Source organism: Sceloporus undulatus, chromosome 5 (assembly GCF_019175285.1).
Source record: "Sceloporus undulatus isolate JIND9_A2432 ecotype Alabama chromosome 5, SceUnd_v1.1, whole genome shotgun sequence".
NCBI classification, from domain to species: domain Eukaryota; kingdom Metazoa; phylum Chordata; class Lepidosauria; order Squamata; family Phrynosomatidae; genus Sceloporus; species Sceloporus undulatus.
In genome coordinates this window covers 110,723,367-110,742,918 of record NC_056526.1, presented here as the reverse complement: position 1 = coordinate 110,742,918, position 19,552 = coordinate 110,723,367, and the positions used below count along the sequence as shown (strand labels likewise).

Sequence of the window (19,552 nt, the reverse complement as noted above, 5' to 3'; positions counted from 1 at the left end):
GGCAAATAAGCAGTCTTTCTGCTTTCTCTACTACTGACACTGTTTTTGTGTGTGTGCAACACTGCTCACTGAGTATACCTCATAGAATCATAGAGTTGGAAGAGATCACAAGGGCTATCCAGTCCAATCCCCTGCCATGCAGGAACACAGAATCAAAGGACCCCTGACAGATGACCATCCAGTCTCTGTTTAAAAACCTTTAAGGAAGGAGATTCCACTACTCTCCAAGGGAGCATGTTCCACTGTCGAACAGCTTGTACTGTCAGGAAGTTCTTCCTAATGTTGTGGTGGAATCTCTTTTCCTGTAGCTTGCATCCATTGTTCCTGGTCCTATTCAACAACTTTTTTGTGCTATTTTGGAGCTTCGCAGCCCCAATCCACCCAATTTTTGAAACTTCAGGGCTTTGGACAGGGACGTAGCTAGGATTTTAGGAAGGGGGGGGGGGTCCAGACTAAGTGCCACCATTATAATGGGGCTTGAGTGCGGCGGCGCAGCAGCACACACCATTCATTTTTCTAATGGAAGGGGGGGTCCGGACCCCCAGATCCCCCCCCTGACTACATCCCTGCTTTGGAGCTCTGAGATAGCACCAAAAAGTTGGGGGGAAAATTAAAGGGAGGTGGAGGAGGGTACAGTGAGACCACATGATGGCTAATTGTATTACTTCCGCAATAATGGCTTTCCACACCCGCAGCAGTGCACGATTGGCATTTCATTCATGGGCTTCCCCCATGTATAAAAAGACAGAGGTCAGGGACTGGGCAGCTATGGGTGGGAAGTGGCATTGCATCACCAGTGCCACTTACTTCCCATGGGAATCACATCTTAAAAACTGCACATGATAAAGCCCTAAGTCACTCCTCATAAGGCATGGTTTCCAGACCCTTCACCATTTTGGTCGCCCTCTTCTGGACACACTCCACTCCCTTTTGAATTGTGGTGTCCAGAACTGGACACAGTATTCCAGGTGAGGCCTCACCAAAGAGTGGCTCTATTATTTCCCTTGCTCTAAACACTATACTTCTCTTGATGCAGTCTAGAATCACACTGTTGACTCATGTTCAGCTTGTGGGCTATTGGGTCCCTTGCACACATACTGGTGTCAAGCCAGGTATACCCCATCCTATATCTATGTATTTCATTTTGTTCTGCCTAAATGCAACACCTTACGTTTCTCCCTGTTGAAATTCATTTTGGTAGTTTTGGCCCAGCTTTCTAATATATTAATGTCATTTTGAATTTTGATCCTGTCCTCTGGGGTATTAGCTACTCTTCCTAATTTGGTGTCATCTGCAACTGTGATAAGCATGCCCTCTGTTCTTTCATCCAAGTAATTGATAAAGATGTTATACAGCACTGGGCCCATCGTCTATCAGACTAGTGACTCCTTCATGCCATGCTTTATAAACACTTTAGGAAGAGTTGTATGTACACTGCACCTGGAGCTCTTGTAACATCAATGTTTTTGAAATCACAGCTGAGCAGCCTTCTATTATCCTTAGATATACTCCTCCTTCTGACCCTTCACTGTGTCTTTTTTACAAACTTCCTAGCATGCCACATTCCCTGGATGTCTCTACTGCAGCCCACCTCCTAATTAGGATCAATGTGATTTTGTTTTGCAGTGTGTTGGGGCTTGGAGCTCATCTCCCTACCCCCAGCTAGGTATATTTCGGCTTGGATTCATGGTGTAGTGGAGTGACTTGAGCCCCAAACATTTTAGCAGCATTATACAGTAAGAGATAATCAATGTATAGAATTTTAAATCTTTCCTTATTCTCCTTAGAACATACAGCTCTGTCCTGAACAATTTGACGTTGATGAGAGCACTGACAGAACAGTGGTACAAGTGCTTCACTATAAAGCCAGAGAAAGACATATTCCAAAACTGTAGAGATTTTTAATTTGTTCTCCAACGTAAGTTCGATTGCTAGAAGAACCTGGTTCTTATTTGTGTCTTTTGTTTATCTCTATGAACATAGGAATGTATGATGAAAACCCTTTTAAAAGCAAGGATCAAAGTAGTTCTGTATGGCTGCTACTGCTGTCCTCCCATCTCCATTTCATTGAGCAATTCATCTTAAGACATCAACCCACTTGGCAAATAGCCTAGAATCTTAAATGTTCCCTGTGGATCCAGGTTTCCAAGCTGACAGAATATGGGTAAGCATTTAAAAAGTTACTAAACATGGAAATGTATATTTCTGTGCTATCTGGTTAATATACCTTGTATATTATACATTGTATACAACATAATGTACAATAAATAACATGCAATTGTATATAATATTGTACATTGTATACAATATAATAGTGTGTGCAATGTACACCTGTATATTATACACCAAGTATTATTTTGCATCATTAAACTTTTTTTCCATCAGAGATGTGAACTGAGAACAGAAAAGATGATAGAGGCGGGGTACAGACCGCCCCTTTGGGGTGGCCTGCACCCTCCCCTTTCCTCTAAGGATTGGGGCCTGAGCTGCCACAGCGGCAGCCCCGGAGGCCCTGATCCGCCGCTTTTCCTGGCCTTGGAGAAGCGGCAAAAGGCTGCTTCCCTGTGGCCTGGAAAGGGGTGTCCTTGGGGAAGCAGCAAAAGGCCGCTTCCCCGTGGCCTAGAAAGGGGTGTCCTTGGGGCTTCATGCCCCAAGGACACCCCAACAGCGGCGGAGAGAGAGAGAGAGAGAGAGAGAGCGAGAGAGAAAGGGGCCACTCGGCCCCTTTCTCTTTAGTATTCCTGGTGTGGCCATGTAAAGGCCACGCCAGTGATACGCAGCGCGAAAGGAGCTCCATTTTGGAGCTCCTTTGGGTGCCGCTGAAAGGGCGCCACAAGCACCCTTCAGCAGCGCTAAGATATAATGTCCGTGCCGCACTGTTTGGATGTGTGACATGGCCGTTATATCAAAATGGTGGTGCCTATGTAGACAGGGCGCTGCCATTTTTACATACTCAGTACGTACTAGGGTTAGGGAGTGTCTAAAAAGGACACTCCTGGGCAACCCTAGCACATACTGAGTATGTGCTTAATGGCCCTTCTGGACAGGGCCAGAGTCACCCAAGATGAACAGCTTGCCCGGTATTCTGTAGTACAGGGCTCTGGCTACTTACTAGTACAGTGTAACAATCTAGGGCTGCTTCAATACTGCAGAAATAATCCAGTTTGACACTGTTTTAACTGTCATGGCTCAACACTATGGAATCCTAGGATTTGGAGTTTGTTGTGGCATAAGAAGTCTCTGACAGAGAAGACAAAATATTTAACAAAACCAGAAGCCCCAGAATTCCATAGCACTGAACCATGGCAGTTAAAGTGGTGTCAAATTGCATTATTTCTGCAATACATATTAGCCCCAGGGCTGGCCTTTCCCAACCTAGTGTCCCCCAGATATGTTGCACTGCAACTCGCATCATTTCCAGCCAGTATGGCCACACTAGCTGGGAGTTCAAGTCCAAGACACGTGGAGGACACCAAGTTGGTAAAAGCTAATGTTGGATTTCCTTCCCATTGTGGAGAACATGCTCAACCTGATCCCTGTGCTATGTTCATTTAAATTTGCTCACAGCTTAGAATCCTGGGGGATGATTTCCCAATCACATGACCAACACTGCCCATTTGTTGTAATGGCTGTCGTTATGTGCCTTCAAGTCATTTCTGACTTGCAGCAACCCTAAGATGAACCTATCATGGATTTTTCTTGGCAAATTTCTTCAGAGGGGATTTGCCATTGCCATCTTCTGAGGCTGAGAGTGTGCAACTTGCCCAAGGTCACCCAGTGGGTTTACATGGCCAAGCTGGGATTCAAACCCTGGTCTCCAATACTTGGCTGGCTCTCATATTTAGTGGCATGTTCCCACTTTCAGAGAACTATCAAGAATTATTAGGTCAATGAGTGTAAAGATTATGAACAATCCTCCTGCTTGTATAAAAAGAAAGTGAAGTAAGATGACTTGAAAGATTTTGTGAACAAAGATATGAGACATACAATATGATTCACCACAGTTTTCCCCTGACTTACAGTGTGCTACTCTTTTAATGTGGTCCTGTCAATGGTCACTGGAGACTAATACTGGTGGACATGCCTTGAATTCTTAACATAGGTATGTTGTGGTGAAAGAAATGTTGCTCTGCCCAGATACGACATTCAGCTATTTCCACACTTTCAAATCTCAGACCACCACACCAAGGTGAACCATTAACTCAGAATGTTTGAAACTGTACTGCTGCTCCTAAAAGTATGTTTAAAAACCATTCACCTAAGATACATACAGCAATTATGACAGTTTTCAAATATTATATACAAAATGGACACAAGTTGTATGTTTTTCAAAGGGTAATGTACATGTTTTTAATAAATGTTACTTCAAGACTGGAAACCTATCTGTTGTGCATGTATGTAAACAACATGGATTTGCCTTTGTGAAATTCATTCACAGTTAATAAAGAAAAGAAAGTACTGTAACTGCAATCCCAACTACTGTAAGCAATCAACCTGGTTTCTGAAACTTCTTCAGATATGAGCTAAACACTCAAATCTAACTTTATAATGTCATTTCTAGGAAGATGAATTCTTAATCCAGGGTCATATTTTGCATCCCCCCCCTCCCCCCGGTTTCTGTGGAATCGCTGCTACACACTTCTGCTGATCTAAAGTTTCTGAGCTTCACAGAGCAAGGCAAAGGATTCTGACTGGTGTATTATTTAAAAACTTAGTAAAGCGTTCTTGACAAAGACACCCTTGTTCCTCATTCAGTTCAATGAACTTTCCTGTGTACCGTGAAAAACACAAGTTTTGCACCCACACAAGAAAGCCGGTCAAATGAAACAAACCTTTGATAACATATATGGAAAAAGATGTTTACTGTATTAATGGCTAACTTCCTAAAGTCCTGGTCTTGAAAAGTGATCCTACTAATGTATACAGAAGATATAATTGCAAAGATATTACTCATTTATAAGCCTAATTAGACATTCATCTTGTATATGGCCAACTGAAAAGGCTGTGCTCTTGCACTTCTCATAGTTGTTCAAAAGGCTTTGTATAGAAAAGTAGCCTGGTGAACTTTGAACATTTTTAAGAAGTAGGGGTTTAGTTATACTGTAATGTAAAGAATACAGTTTACACATATATTGATCTGCATCTATTGCTTTTCATACTTCTAATCTCCCACCTCTTGAGAAACCACTGAAAACCTGAACCTTGGCAATATTTAGCAAGCACAAAAGAAATTGTAGTTGATGATCATCAAAGAAATTGTTAGTATGTAGAGAGATCTTGTAGCACCTTTGAGACTAACTGAAAGAAAGAACTTGGCAGCATGAGTTTTTCATTTACTTAAGTCTACTTGCTAAGATGCCAAATGCATCTGAGGAAGTAGACTGAAGTCTACAAAAACTCAGGCTGCCAAGTTCTTTCTTTCAGTTAGTCTTAAAGATGTTACAAGATCTCCCTACATACTGATTCTACAAACTAACATGGCTATATCTTTGAAGGAAATTGTTAGTAGTGTAGTGCAACACACAAATTACCTTTCCCCAAATGCTGGAACAGAGCATTGTTATTTATGTTATTGTTATGATCAGGAACAGAAAGGTGATTTTGCAAATGGGGGACACACACACACATAAAGTTGAATATACTCATTTAGAGACAAAACTAAACTCACTGCTGTCCAATTATGCTGTGAACTATTAACTGCAGCATTTCCGGAGTGTAGTTTTTGACTCCCACGGTTTTTGGAGAAGAAACTGGATGCGTGTGAACAAAACTGTACAAAAGTGTTTTACAGGCAGCATTTTGGACTGGGGAAATACCTTGTAGCAATACCCAGGCTAGTGATTATGGAAGAACTTCCATTTATAGTTTTATTATACTCTATAATTATGTTTGCTGTGTACATGTGCTTATGTTAGGCAGAATCAAAGCCAGTGTAAAAGGAGAACATAAAACAACTACAAATGGAAGAGGACTGCAGCACAGTAACACAATATTACTGTGTCCCTTTGCTGCCGTGGGTCCCAATTTTGTGAGAAAAGTGGGGTATAAATTAATATAATATAATAAATAAATAATATGTTGAACAATCGCAGCAAAACAAATGCCGCAGGGACATTCAGCAACAAGATGCATCAAGCCACATATATGTACTTCATTTTTCCCCCTATCAAGCTACTCTATAAGCAGTAAAGAAAACACAATGAAAGCACAGATTCATTCAGGATATCACATTGCAACGACTAAAAGTGACTTCAGCAGCCACGCTGTTCAGTGAAAAGAGTTTCAACATGAAGGCTCCCAGAAATGTCCCTTTCATACAGTTCCAGAACTTCACAAGAAACCTACAGATGCTTCACATTCAGTGAAATACTAAAAGTGGATTCTTAAATCCTCTGTTAGGAGTAAGCCCCTCTGAGCTCAACGGTGCCTATGAGCAAAGCAGAGGACTGAACTGCAAGCCACTTTCAATCCTGCCAGCTACCTCTCTCTTACCTCTGAGCAGAGACGAACAGGCTTGACACGCTAGCTGACTTTTGCAAGAGAGAGCTTTAATCTAAAACACCCACACAATAAATGGGGCTGTGCGATCTGTCTGGTTGGACGGCTTGAAAAATTCACTCAGTCCTCTGCAAGCACACAGCAAACCTCCAGAACTGGAACTGTTAAGTCTACTCAAGGAAAGTTCAACAGACTTTCCCTTGGCCAACACGCTGGTCAGTTCCCAATGTCTTTGTCCACCAACAACCATTGTTAAAACTGGGCTTGCTACTTCACTTCCATACCCAAAGGATTTTGAATCTGAATTGACATCCTCACATACAAATGGCATATATATGTCTGTCCTTGGTTTCCACTCCACTAAATGCCTCTAAGGAAGTAGAGTGAAGTCTACGAAAGTTCATGTTGCCAATTTCCTTATTTCAGTGAGTCTCAAAGGTACTGCACGAGCTCTCTACATACAAATCCTTTGTAAAACCTTATTCTATGCCTCTGAGGAATTATATGCATCTGAGGAAGTAGACTGAAGACTAGGAAAGTGCCTGCTGCCAGCATCTTTCTTTCACTGAGTCTCAAAGTTGCAACAAGATCCCTCTACATACTGATTCTCTCTTGTTTTATAAACAACCATACCAACTCTGATTCTCCTTTTCTTTAATAATAATAAAAAGCCCATTGCTAGGCATGGCCTCTTACCTGCGTGGGTCATGGACTTCCACAGAAAACTTCTTCTCTCTGAAGTAGAGGTTCTCCAGCTGCCTCCATTGGAAGATCTGGACAGGGAGGGGAGGAAAGCACAAATCAGTTGAGAGAGAGAAAGAGAAAAGCAGCTCTTGTCCTCTTTTCAACTCTGGCAGCTGCCTGGTTTCCTTCCTTTGTGGATTCCAGAGTTCCCATCAAGGAGGGAGGAAAAGCCAGCCTCCCAAAAGGTGCTGGGGATGGAGAAAGTGCCTTGCCACTTTCCTTCCAGCTACTCCCCCCCTTAAGGAGCAAGAGAGATCCTTGCCAAGAAAGGAGTTTCCTTCCTTTGTTCCTCCTTCCCTTGGCTCCAGGCTCTGCAAGCTCCTTTGCTCTCCCCTCCTCCTGCTCCCCAAGCCTCCCAGCAGCAAAGGCTGGGGGCTGGGACTCTGAGAGGAGGACTCCACTGGACTCAATGGCCCTGTTCTCCCCCTGGAAAGAGGCAGGGGCTCTGTTTCCTGCCTGGATGGAGTGAATGGAGGGAGGGGGGGGTGACCCTAATTCATTCCAGACCCTGCCAGAGATCACACTTGGGGTTTCTCTCAAGCCCTTCCCTCCTTCCAGCCTCAGCAGACTGGGATCATTCCAAGAGGCTGGGTTGGGATGACACTCCCAAGGCAGGGCTCTTCCTACAGCAACCACCCAGGCTTTTTTTTTTTTAAATCCCCCTTTCATCTTTTTTTTTTAAACTCTTGTTCCTGTTTTAAGAAAAGGAGTGCAGCAGGCTGGGGTAGTAGGTGGAGAGCTGGAGTAGGGCTGTGTCCACACTGCAGAAATAATCTTGTTTTGATCCCACTTCTGGGATGGTAGTTTGGTGCCACAACAAACTACCATGCCCAGACTGGCTTAGTACGGTGCCATGGCAGTTAAAGTGGGATCAAAATAAGATTATTTCTGCAGCATGCAAGCAGCCTATGACCAGGTTTGACTGTGGAAACCCAAGTCACACTCTCTCAGCCTCAGAGGGTGGCCATGGCAAACCCCCTCTGAACAAACCTTGCCAAGAAAACTTCATGATAAGGTTGCCTTTGGGTCGCCATGACTCAGAAACAACTTGAAGGTGCACAACAACAACAAAGACATCAGTAATAAATTCACTGCTGTTCAGAAAGTGGCACCCGCCCTACAGAAATAATCCAGTTTCACATCACTTGAACTGTTGTGGCTCCACTCTCTGGAATCCTGGGATTTGTAGTTCGTAGTGGCAGCAGAGCTCTCTGACAAGATGAGATGAAATGGCTCACAAAACCTCAAATTCCACAGCATTCAGCCATGGCAGTTAAAGGCTCCCTCTGCACTGCAGAAGCAAGCCAGTTTAACACCACTTTAACTGTCATGGCTCCATCCTCTGGGATTTGTAGTTTGTCGTGGCAGCAGAACTCTCTGACAAAAGAAGGTGAAAATGTTTCACAAAACTACAAATCCCAGAATTCCATAGCACTGAGCCAGGGCAGTTAAAGACTGTATCCACACAGTAGAAATAATCCATTTTAACACCAAATCAATGGCCATGACTCAATGCTATGGAATTCTGGGAATCACAGTTTGTTTTGGCACTAGAGCTCTCTGACAGGAAAGGCAAACTGTCTCACAAAGCTACAATTCCCAGAACTCCATAGCAATGAGCAGTGATAGTTAAAGCATTGTCAGATGATTATTTTTGCAGCGTAGATGCATTCCATTCAGACCTTTATCTAAGGGCTGAGAGTTAGTAGTCATAGGATGGAGAAACAGGAGCGTGCTTTACCGTTCCAGCATAATTCTAAAATACCAAGCTGTATAGGTGCTCCAAGGAGAGACTTGTAAAAACAAGTGCTGGGTTGGAACAATCCCTGATCTATCTATCTCTCTTTTTTAAGGCAATGTTTTGTGAAAAGGCAGCTACGCATGCAGAGGATGTGTTAAGCTTGATTTTAGTGGGAAATATAAATCAACTCCAGTACAGTCCCACAATGCATGAGTTATTACCCACAACTCAAGGTGATGGATATGGTGACAATCCCCCACCCTCAGCATCCACACATGTGTGCCTAAGGGAAGTGAAAATATGCAAAAACATTTCCTGACCACAGATCCACCATGCCTCTCCAATCCTCCCCTCCAGCAATCCTTCTCCCCCAAATTTGTAATTCTTGACAGCAGCAGCAGTGAAAGAGGAAATCAGAGCAGAATTTTAGGAAGAGGAAGGATGAGGTTAAAGCTTGCCAGTGACCTTGCTTAAGTATACTCAGGATGTCTATGCATATATATGGACCCATACTTATGGGCATCTATAGACATACATGCATGTACCAACTTGGCCTTGACACTACCACCCATTGTTCATATTTCAACAAACCAGTTTGCAAAGGGATCTTGTAGACTAATGGAAAGAAAGAAGCTGATAGCATGAGCTTTGGTAGATTTGAGCCTAGTTCCTCAGATGCATTTGAGGAAGTAGGGTCAAGTCTACCAAAGCTCTTGCTACCAACTCATTTCTTTCAGTCTCAAAGGTGCTACAAGATCCCATTGCATAATGGTTTTCCACAGTAACATGGCTGTCTTTGAAATCTATTTCAATAAGTGTGATCTTTCAGGGCAAAATGTTTGCCTACTTTTAGCCTAAATCTAGATGTGTACCTAAATGTAGATAATTTGATTACAGCGATACACTGATCACATCAAATGAAAGACTGGACAGAAATCCCTCATTCATTCATTCATTTTAATCATTTGATTTATATCTTATCCCAATATCCAGTGCAGTACTTTTTAATGCGACTAACAAATTAATGGTTACTTTTAGCAGAAGTGCTTTAGATTTCAACTACCAACTGACAAGGATGATGGGTTTAAGTCGGCCTTTGTTCTGATATATCAGGGCTCTTCCAACATTGTAGTGTCTTCACCAGATTACAATATTTATTTATGAAACCTATAGTTGCCTTTCTGTTAACAAGTGGCACTCCAGAGTTACTGCCCAAATTCAGGATACCTAGGCAAAGATTTTAAAAAGTTACTGAAACAATGGCTTCTTATTAAACAATTGAAAATGGGGCAGAAATACTGCTCTCTATAATAAAGACATCATGATAAGGATCCTCTTCAAAGACAACTTTTTTTAAAAAAGAGAAGAAACTCAGATAAGCTTTTGGAATGCAGATTCCTAAGTGGGTTCAGCTAAAACTTGTCAAAGGAACTTGCCCTGAATTACAAGGTTTCCCCCCACCCCATGCTCTGGATTATTTAACCCTTTGATAAGGAATGACAAATGGAAGGAAGGATTTGCTTGAGTTTAGCATCTTTAAGCAGGAAGAATTCAACTGAAACCCCTGCTGTGTCAGCCTCTGGGTCAAGTAGGGCCAAAATGGATGTTTGCCCTTGGGAGAAATTTAGCAAAACCCTTAGCAAAAAATGTGGTTTCTCTGATTCATCTACATGATACTTACTTGAGGATGAAGACAAAGCTTATTACACTTCCACAGACAATACACACAACTAAACTTCTGCCCAACTGATTTGCTACCTGTTCAAAGACCTGGGTGAGAACCAGGGTGGCATACTGGTTTCAGTGACTTTGATTCAACTGTGAAGACCAGGGTTCAATTTCCAGCTCAGCCATGAAACCCACTGGATGACCTTGAGCAATTCACATGATCTCAGCCTCAGATGAAGGCAATGGCAAGACAAAACAAATCTTGCCAAGAAAACCCCATAACAGGTTCACCTTAAGAGTCCCCATAAGTTGGAAATGACTTGAAGGCAGACAACATATGCAAAGACTTGGGAAACAAGCAGTCCAACTGCACGCAAGTAAATACTACAAAGTCCAATGTAATTGTTCCCTTAGTACAGGGGTGGGAATCATATTCTCTCCAGATGTTCTTAGACTACAGTTCTCAGCATTCCTCACCACTGGACATCTGGAAATCTGCACTTCTGCCCCCACAAATATAAGCAGGATTACAACCTAAAGCAATCATAGGAAAACTGTAACAACAACAACAGCAGCAATTTACTTATATCCTGCTTTGAGTCCCTATATTAGGAGAAGGGTGGGGTATAAGTAAATAATAATAATAATAATAACAATAGTAACAACAACAACAATAATAATTTGAAGAGTTTTCCTATGAAGAAAAGCCCAAACAGGCCTGGAAAGCATGTCACTCACATTATTGAATGCAGCCAAATAATTGTCAATTGTTAACTATCAGGTGCTTTACAAGTTTTTGTTTTCGTTCCTGCTCTTGCAGTTTGGACAGGGATGAACAAATGAATAGGTTGTGTAGACCTGGACCAAAGTGTTTGGGGATGTGTGGATGGCTCAGAAGATATGCTAGCAAGCATTCATCTTTATGACTGTGGCCAAAGTATTCAGAACATTTTAGGTTTTTGATTTTGTTTTTAGCAAAAATAACTGCTGGAAAATGCAGGAAGCTACCCCCTCCCCCCGACTTTATGCTAGCAAACAAATACCTTTTTATTTAGACTGCCTTTTGGTTATCAACTGACAGCTCTAGAAGGTATGGTATAGTTGTGTTTATGTGAGTGTGCATGCATTATACTTTTATTCTCATAGTTTAATTTAGCGTTTCCACAAATAGGAAATGATTTGAAGTCATGCAATGATAACTAGTTAAGTTTCAAATACTTTTAAAATGTTTTAGATGAGTGTTGTTTTAAATAAGATCATTTATTAACATTTTAAATTATTATTATTCAGTTTTAGGGGCTTATTGCTTGGCATTTTAAATCAGCTCCAGCCTCCTGGGCTGCAGCCATGATGGAGGTGGGAATTATTGCACACTAAATTGCCACCAAATTGCCAGTCGCCATCAGTCTGGGTCCCAGCCGGGTCCAAACCGTGCTCTGCCTTTCTGACTTCTAAAAAGTGCTTTTGGAGTGTGGCTTGGAACTGGGCAAATCGTGGTCGGAGATTCGGCAGCAATTAGTGTACTCCTCCATCCCGCATCCTGGCTGCAGCCTGGGATGCTGGAGCCAATTTAAAAAACAAGTGACAAACTCCTTAGGTTTGTTTTGATCTACACTATGAGCTCCTTTGGGTCTCATGTTTTGGCAATCCTAAAATGAGCCTATCAAGGCCAGTTTATTTGCATAATTTGTTCAGAAGAGGTTTGATCTTCCTAATTCAACACTCAAAACACTATGCCTGGGTTGCTTTTCACACACACATATACGGACACAAATCTAATGAGAGTGTTGCTTGCTTCAATATAGCAGATGTTGGATTCTATTATCTAGGAGATTTAGATTGGCTGCAATCTTCAGGTCACACACTGAGCCACAAAAGTTATTCTGGTTTTGCACTATGCAAGTTGCCTTGATGAGAGGAGAGATCGAAATAATAAAGATAACAACAATCTGTCCTCTCTCTGTTGCAGAGACATTGGAATTCAAAACATGCCAGAAGTTTGCACTGAGAAAGTTTCCGATTCCTATGTGCAAAAGAGAGGACTGGAGAAGCAGATGTGAGAGAGCAGAAAAAAGTGAGTATAGTACTTTGTGACCCCTTGGCAAACAAAATTCCCTTCTCCAAGATAAAATTCCAGATGCTTGGAATAGTTACTAAGGACCTATCTTGATTTCAGCACAACAAAAGCTGCTAAGCTACCCCTGTGTTCTGCAGTCGCCCACATGGTAATGCTAAAGCTGGCAGGAAACAAAAAACCTCTGTCCTATACTAAACTATCATTAAAAGGCTCTCCTCCACCCCCACACGCTACTTCACAGAATGAGAGACAGACCCAGAGCTAGCATGGTTCAAAGCAAGCATTCTCCTATGATTAAGGTAACCATAAAAAAGAAGAAACAAACAACTTATACAACATTTGAAACAAACTAGGTAATGGCTGTGGATGTTCATGGGGTTGGAAAGCTTGTCTTGTGGTGAAAACAAGTCCTAGAATCCACAGGCAGCATGGCCACTGGGCATGCTAGTGAGGATTTGAGGAGTTGTAGTTCAACCCTTCTCCCTCTGTTTTCCAAGACTGGAGATTTCAAATGGTGTTCTGAAGAATTTTGGGGTTCCTTGATAACTTGTTAGCTGTTCCTTAATAAGATCAGTCAAGACAAAGATGTACCCTTCAAAGCCATTTTATCCCCCTATGTTTCAAAGATAAAAGAAATAAAATTCACATTGAAGGTCTGACCAGGAAACAGCACCTTCTGTGACCAGGGAATGTACCCTAGTAAATCTCTTGCCATGCCACACAGAGAGATTCCATGGAAGATGTACACAATGAATGGGCAAACAAGCCAGTGTAGAAATGGATCCTTCTAAGTGAAAAATATGAATACCACTAGGTATTCCCACCAGACTAGGAGGGGAGAGACAAGACTCCATGGTCTTTATTTAATACCTTTAATACAGACCATGGGGTCTTGTCTTTTCCAGTCTCTCACTGGGCTGATTCTCACAGTTTCTAAAATCAGGATTAATATTGGCTTTTCTGCCTGGAAGGCAACATGAGTGGCTAAGATTATGACATTTATCTGGGCTTGAAAGTATCTATTGCTTAATTTGCTCAGATCTTTTCAATGGGAGATTTAGATCTTTGCATGACCGTATATTTAAATAATGCACCCTTCCTTGGGTTTAAGTGTTTGAATCTAATCATTATTTCTCATCCTAGTGCCCACCAGAGGCTACAGAGCCATTTATTTAGCCATACCAGCATGGCCAATGGGAATTCTTGGTGGAAGATGACAGGAGTCCTGGCCAAGCACAACTGGAGAGCAACAGGTTGGGAAAAGTTATGCAGTATTTGCATAAAATCTTGACTGAAATTCAGAATCCACTCTATGCTTTTTAGACCACAACTTTTTTTAATGGAACTCTAACCACTGGAGCTACAGTACCCTGAAGGTAGTAGATCTTTTCTGATCTAGGAAGTTAAGCAGAGTCAGCCATGGCTACTACTTGGAAGGGAAACTACTAAGGAACAGAAAATGCCCTAGGCAGTGACAAACCTCCTAGAAATAAATCTTGCCAGGAAAACACGAAGGTGGGGCTGCCATAAGTTGGAGTTGATTTGTAGGCCCATAGTGACAAAAAGAAAGTATAGCAGTCAAAGGAACCTATAGAGAGACCAAGATTTAATTACAGTACTTCCTTTGCTATGAAACTCATTCTGTGATCTTGAACCCGCTTCTCTCTCACAACCTACCTTACTTCACAGGGGTTATTACTTCAGTAAAATGGGAAGCCAATGATATAGAGTAGCTTGATCTCTTTGGAAGGGCAGGAGAGAAATTTAAGAGATAAATACATTTTATTAGATGCCTAAACTCAAAAGGCTCTCTGTCTACACAGCCTTGAAGTGAAGCCACACAAATTCTATAAATCAGCACTTGAGAACCGTATTGAGAGTGACATGGGGAAACAAAGAAAATAATGGAACAAACTTAAACAGTTTTACAGAGTGAGTGATAAAAAAGTTCTGGGTAACTAAAAGTTTGTCTGCTTCCTTACCAAAAATACGCCCAAGAAAAAGTATACCTCTTTCTTTTAGCACAGTAGAACTTAACATAGTGCCATCTTTTTCTTTTTGGTTAATCACATTCCATGTAGCGTAAGCTGTACCTAAATATCTGTCTAGACTTCCTAACGTAGCTCTTTTTTTTCTCTGGACTGTCTGCCTAATTTACTGTATTACACACGGTTTCAAATCAATATGTTTAATTTGCCAAGTGATTAGTAGGATATTATTACCATGACCTATGAACGGTCATTAAAACAACTTTTTAAATTACTGCCACAGATTAATTACTCACAAACTTAAGTGAGCCATTAATCAACTTTGGGCTAAATTTACAAGCACATAGTCTTCATCTAGAGGTATCATTCATTCATTCATTCATTCATTCATTCCTACTTACAGGCTTGACTCATCAGAACCTGTACATATTTAATTACAAAATTTATAACCTAGTACAAGTTACAGTAAATTAAGCTTTATGTAAATTAAACTTCCAGTTAAGAGTTAACTCTAGTAAGTTAAGAGCCATAAGACTTGGGAGACAAATAATATAATTGCATTCAAGTAAATACTACAACTTTGTAGTATTCACTTGCATGCAATTCCCTTAGTACAGGGATAGGAATCATACTCTCTCCGATGTTATTAGACTACAATTCTCAGCATTCCTCACCACTGGACATCTGAAAAATGATGTGAGAAGCCATGCTGATAGGAGAATTCAGGGTACTGCAGTCCAAAAAGTAATACTGTATATACTCATGTATAAGTCTAGAAAGTTTAGTTAAAAAATTGGCCCCAAAAACCAGAATCGACTTATCCACGGGTCAGTTTAAGTATTATACTTTAATTCTAATTATAAAAAGGGAACCATCCTCTAGTGAAAGGCAAGAATATAATATGTCCCCTCTACTTTCTCATCCAGCCAGCCTTTAGTGTGAATACAAATAGTTATACCTTTTAGAGTTTTATAAATTCTTTGGCATCGTTTTCTACTGCTTCATCCTTTAGAACTTTTGTTACATGCCATTAGGTTTTACCCTTAACTTATCCACGGGCCATATCAAAATCCATAATTTTGGCTACCAAACTTGCGCTCGACTTATACATGAGGTCGACTTATAGTAGAGTATATACGGTATTTCTGAGCTCAGGACTGCACTTACCTAGTGTCCTTTGAAATTGATGAAATGGTTTCACAGGCATTCAGTGCTCACTGCTTGTAAAGCTGAATCTCTATTTGCCTTGTAAAAATTTAACTTGGGTATTGAACATGCAAGCTTCTCCCAGATAACCCAGCCAGGAAGTGGTCAATCATGAGTCAGGCGGTCATCCCTCTTTCATCAAGAGTTTCTTTCTTAAGACAAGTTCTCTGGGAGGGTCACTAGCAGAACTTTGGGTAGTGGTTTATCTGATGTGGCCACCTATCTACTGGGAACTCAGTGCGAGGTTACTATTCACTATTCTTACAAAGTCTTTAAAGAATGGCTAAGGGCTAAAATATACCATGTACAGAAACTCTGGGATTGGATCGCCTGATAGTTTCCTTTTCAAAACAAATCCAGCTGTGGGGGCTGTGATTACAGTGGTGACAAGGAGGGAAAGAGGATTTAACTCTTTCCCCTTCAATGTTCCCCTTATCAAAACCCACCAAAATCTCCCGCTGCTGTTTGCTTCTTGGGCACTGAGTCTCCATCAAATTGGTGGCAGCTGTCAAAAAAATGAAAATTATCTGAAATCCACTCATGAGTTTCATGTGTAACTGTGCAGTTTGGCCCTTAAGATGTTTAATTGATTTTCAAACCATGTTGTGTGTGTTTAATAGTGAAAGAAAACTGCTTTTTAAAAAGTCAACACCTACATCCAGTGTTTATCCTGGCAAGCCTCCTTTCCAAAAGCCCTGTGAACTCTGTCTCACCCTTTTCAAGAAACATTGGCCTTGAGGTTAAAGATTCTGTTAAATATGTTTAACTTTACAAAACCAATCTTTCACTGGGAGTAACTGTTTAACACTGTAAAGTGTGTATGTGTGTAGTCTGAAACCAAGCTAGGGCCTTATTAACCAGTCTATGCTTTGAGGTGGTGGTCAGAGGTTGCAGCCAAAAAATCCTCTGCTGTTCTGTTCTGCAAAGATGGCAAAAAAGTGAGAAAGAATTTGGTGGATAGAAGGATATATGTGAAGCACAGCATGTTGTTGGGGATCCAGGTGCAAGTTTGGAAAATGTCCTCAGTGAAAATCATTCCCAGGAACAGTACTACTGGCACACTACCAGGTCTTTGTGGCTAGTTAAAGAAGAGCTATAATCAGGAGCTTTGAAATTCCACTTTTCCTGCTCTCTCTCTCTCTCTCTCTCATATGTGTGTGTGTGTGTGTATGTATGTGTGTGTTTATACATTTGTGGTGTGCTGCCTGTTTAAGAATTAAGCCAAGACTGGTAGAGAAGAGGCATACATTTCAGCAACCTGAAAAAGACTTTTAATAGTTTAACAGCCACTAGTAAGGACCTAACATGTGGGAAACCACACACATGGAGTTATGTTACCTTTTGAACATGTCTAGAATCATGCTTTGGGCTTTGAAAGAATGTTGAACATCTGTAGAAAGGAAGGATGATTTTGCATAAATTCTGGACCAGTAGAAGATACCTATATATGGACTACCTAAAGCAATAAGTGAAGGCTATTCTTCTTTCATTGTATTAGATTTGTCTTAACAATTGCATAGTCAAATTAATGGGGTAGTAGTGGTCACTGAAGGGGTCCACCACATATTTCAGTCTGAGCTAAATGAATTAAGCAATCATAGCATTTGAACTGAGGGTTAAGTACAGGCTGTGCGCTGGTGAGGGATGTTAAAACCTAGCTGTTGTCAAGAAGGGCATGGACTTGGCATTGGGAAACTGCCAACTCCACTTTTCAAATAAAGCAATCCTCCCTAACCTGTTGCCCTCTAGTTGTTCTGGGCTACAAATCCCACCATCCATGACACTCACCAAGTTGGTGGGAGAATGTATTATCTGGAGTACCTGGAACCTGGGGGGGGGGGGCGGCGAAACAATAATAATAAAAAAATCTGGAGCTGACCTGGGGATGGGATGGATGGCAAAAGACCAGTATTTTGTTTGCGTTTTAATGCAGAGCACAAAGGCAGGAATCAATAATAATAATAATAATAATAATAATAATAATAATAATAATAATATTTATTTGTATACCGCCCTCTGGCAAACCAATCCGGGCAGATTAGAAACCACTTCACCATTTGATTCTGCTTACTCTGTAAGCAGTGTGGCGTAGTGATTTGAACACTGGACTACAACTCTGCAAACTAGGTTTTGATTCCCACTTGGCCATGGAAACCCACTGGGTGACCCTGGGCAAGTCACACTCTTTCAGCCTTAGAGGACAGCAGTGGAAAACCTCCACTGAACAAATTTTGCTAAGAAAGACCCATGTTAGGTTCTTGGGGTTGCTTTAAGTTGGAAAAGATTTGAAGACACACAACAACAACAACAACAAACAAAAAACTGTATAAACTATCTCTTCATACAATATTCAAGGTAAAAAGTTCCAGGAGTGGTTTAACACCACCAGCAGCACTATCAGCAGCATAGCTTCTTGTCTCACCGTAGCATGCAGTCTTACCATTACAGAAAAGTAATGCCAAGCCCCTCCAAGACCTTTGGGCAAATAATGAGAACTTATGCATGCACAAAGACTTTTAAAAGAGACTTAATAATTGCCTATTTATTTCCTGGAGCTCCATGGAACCTCTCAGGAGCTGTTGTGAAAGAAGTCCAGACCCTTGTCAATGGACACAGTTAGGGAAAACTTCACTTCCTACACAAAAATTACTCATCTATCAACTACCTGAATGCTGAATAAATTTAAGAGTTAATCACTGGGTACAAGGTATCATGTTGGAATGTGTCGAAACTGTTGTTGTTATGTATCTTCTGGTTGATTTTGACTTATGGCAACCCTATCACAGCATTTACTTGGGATGATTAATTCAGAAGGCTTCCCGCTGCCTTCGTCTGAATATAGACAGCCTCTAGCACTTATTCCCTGACAGTCTGCCTTCCAAGTACTTACCAGACCTAATCTTTCTTAGCTTCCAAGATCAGACAGGATCTGTTGCCATCAGAGTATTTAGGAACTGTAATTATTATACATAATGTAGTTATCATACATAATAGTTTAGCTAAGAACCAACAATAGCCTTACACAGCCTGAAGCAACAGGAAGAACTGCTGATTGATCATGAACTGATGAGTGATATCTTTCCATATACATTATATTTCAGCATGTTGTTGTTGTGTGCCTTCAAGTTACTTCCAACTTATGGTGACCCTAAGAAGAGCCTATCATGGGGTTTTCTTGGCAGGTTTCTTCAGAGGGGGTTTGCCATTTCCATCCTGTGAGGCTGAGAGAGGGTGACTTGCCCAACATCACCCAGTGGCTTTCCGTGGCCAAGCTGGGATTCAAACCCTGGTCTCCAGAGTCCCAATCCCAGTGCTTAAACCACTACATCATGCCGGTTCTACATATATTTCTGTATATTAAAATATACGATTGTTTATTTCTTCATTGTTTCAGAGATGAATAGTACTTTCTTAGGATACCTAAGTGGCACAGTGGTCAAATGTTGGTACTGCAGCCACAACATTGTGAGTTCAATCCCAGGGCTTCAGGATTGACTCAGCCTTCCCTCCTTCCTGAGTTCACTATTAAACAGTATAGAAATGTAAATGCTGTTGTTATTGCTACCTGGGAAGGTACCCACATAATAGAACTAGGATGCTCATGGAATCATTGGATAGATAAGGTCTTCC

General features: G+C 41.2%; 1 protein-coding gene across 9 annotated transcripts in view; it reads right to left on the bottom strand.

Moving 5' to 3' along the window:
- Positions 1–19,552, bottom strand: part of FRMD4A (FERM domain containing 4A) — a 490,170-nt gene that overhangs the window by 50,258 nt on the left and 420,360 nt on the right. For all 9 annotated transcript variants that reach the window (XM_042468233.1, XM_042468234.1, XM_042468232.1 and 6 more), the window contains one exon: positions 7,195–7,271. In XM_042468233.1, the coding sequence (XP_042324167.1) occupies positions 7,195–7,271 (77 nt within the window). The remainder of the gene's footprint in view (positions 1–7,194; positions 7,272–19,552) is intronic.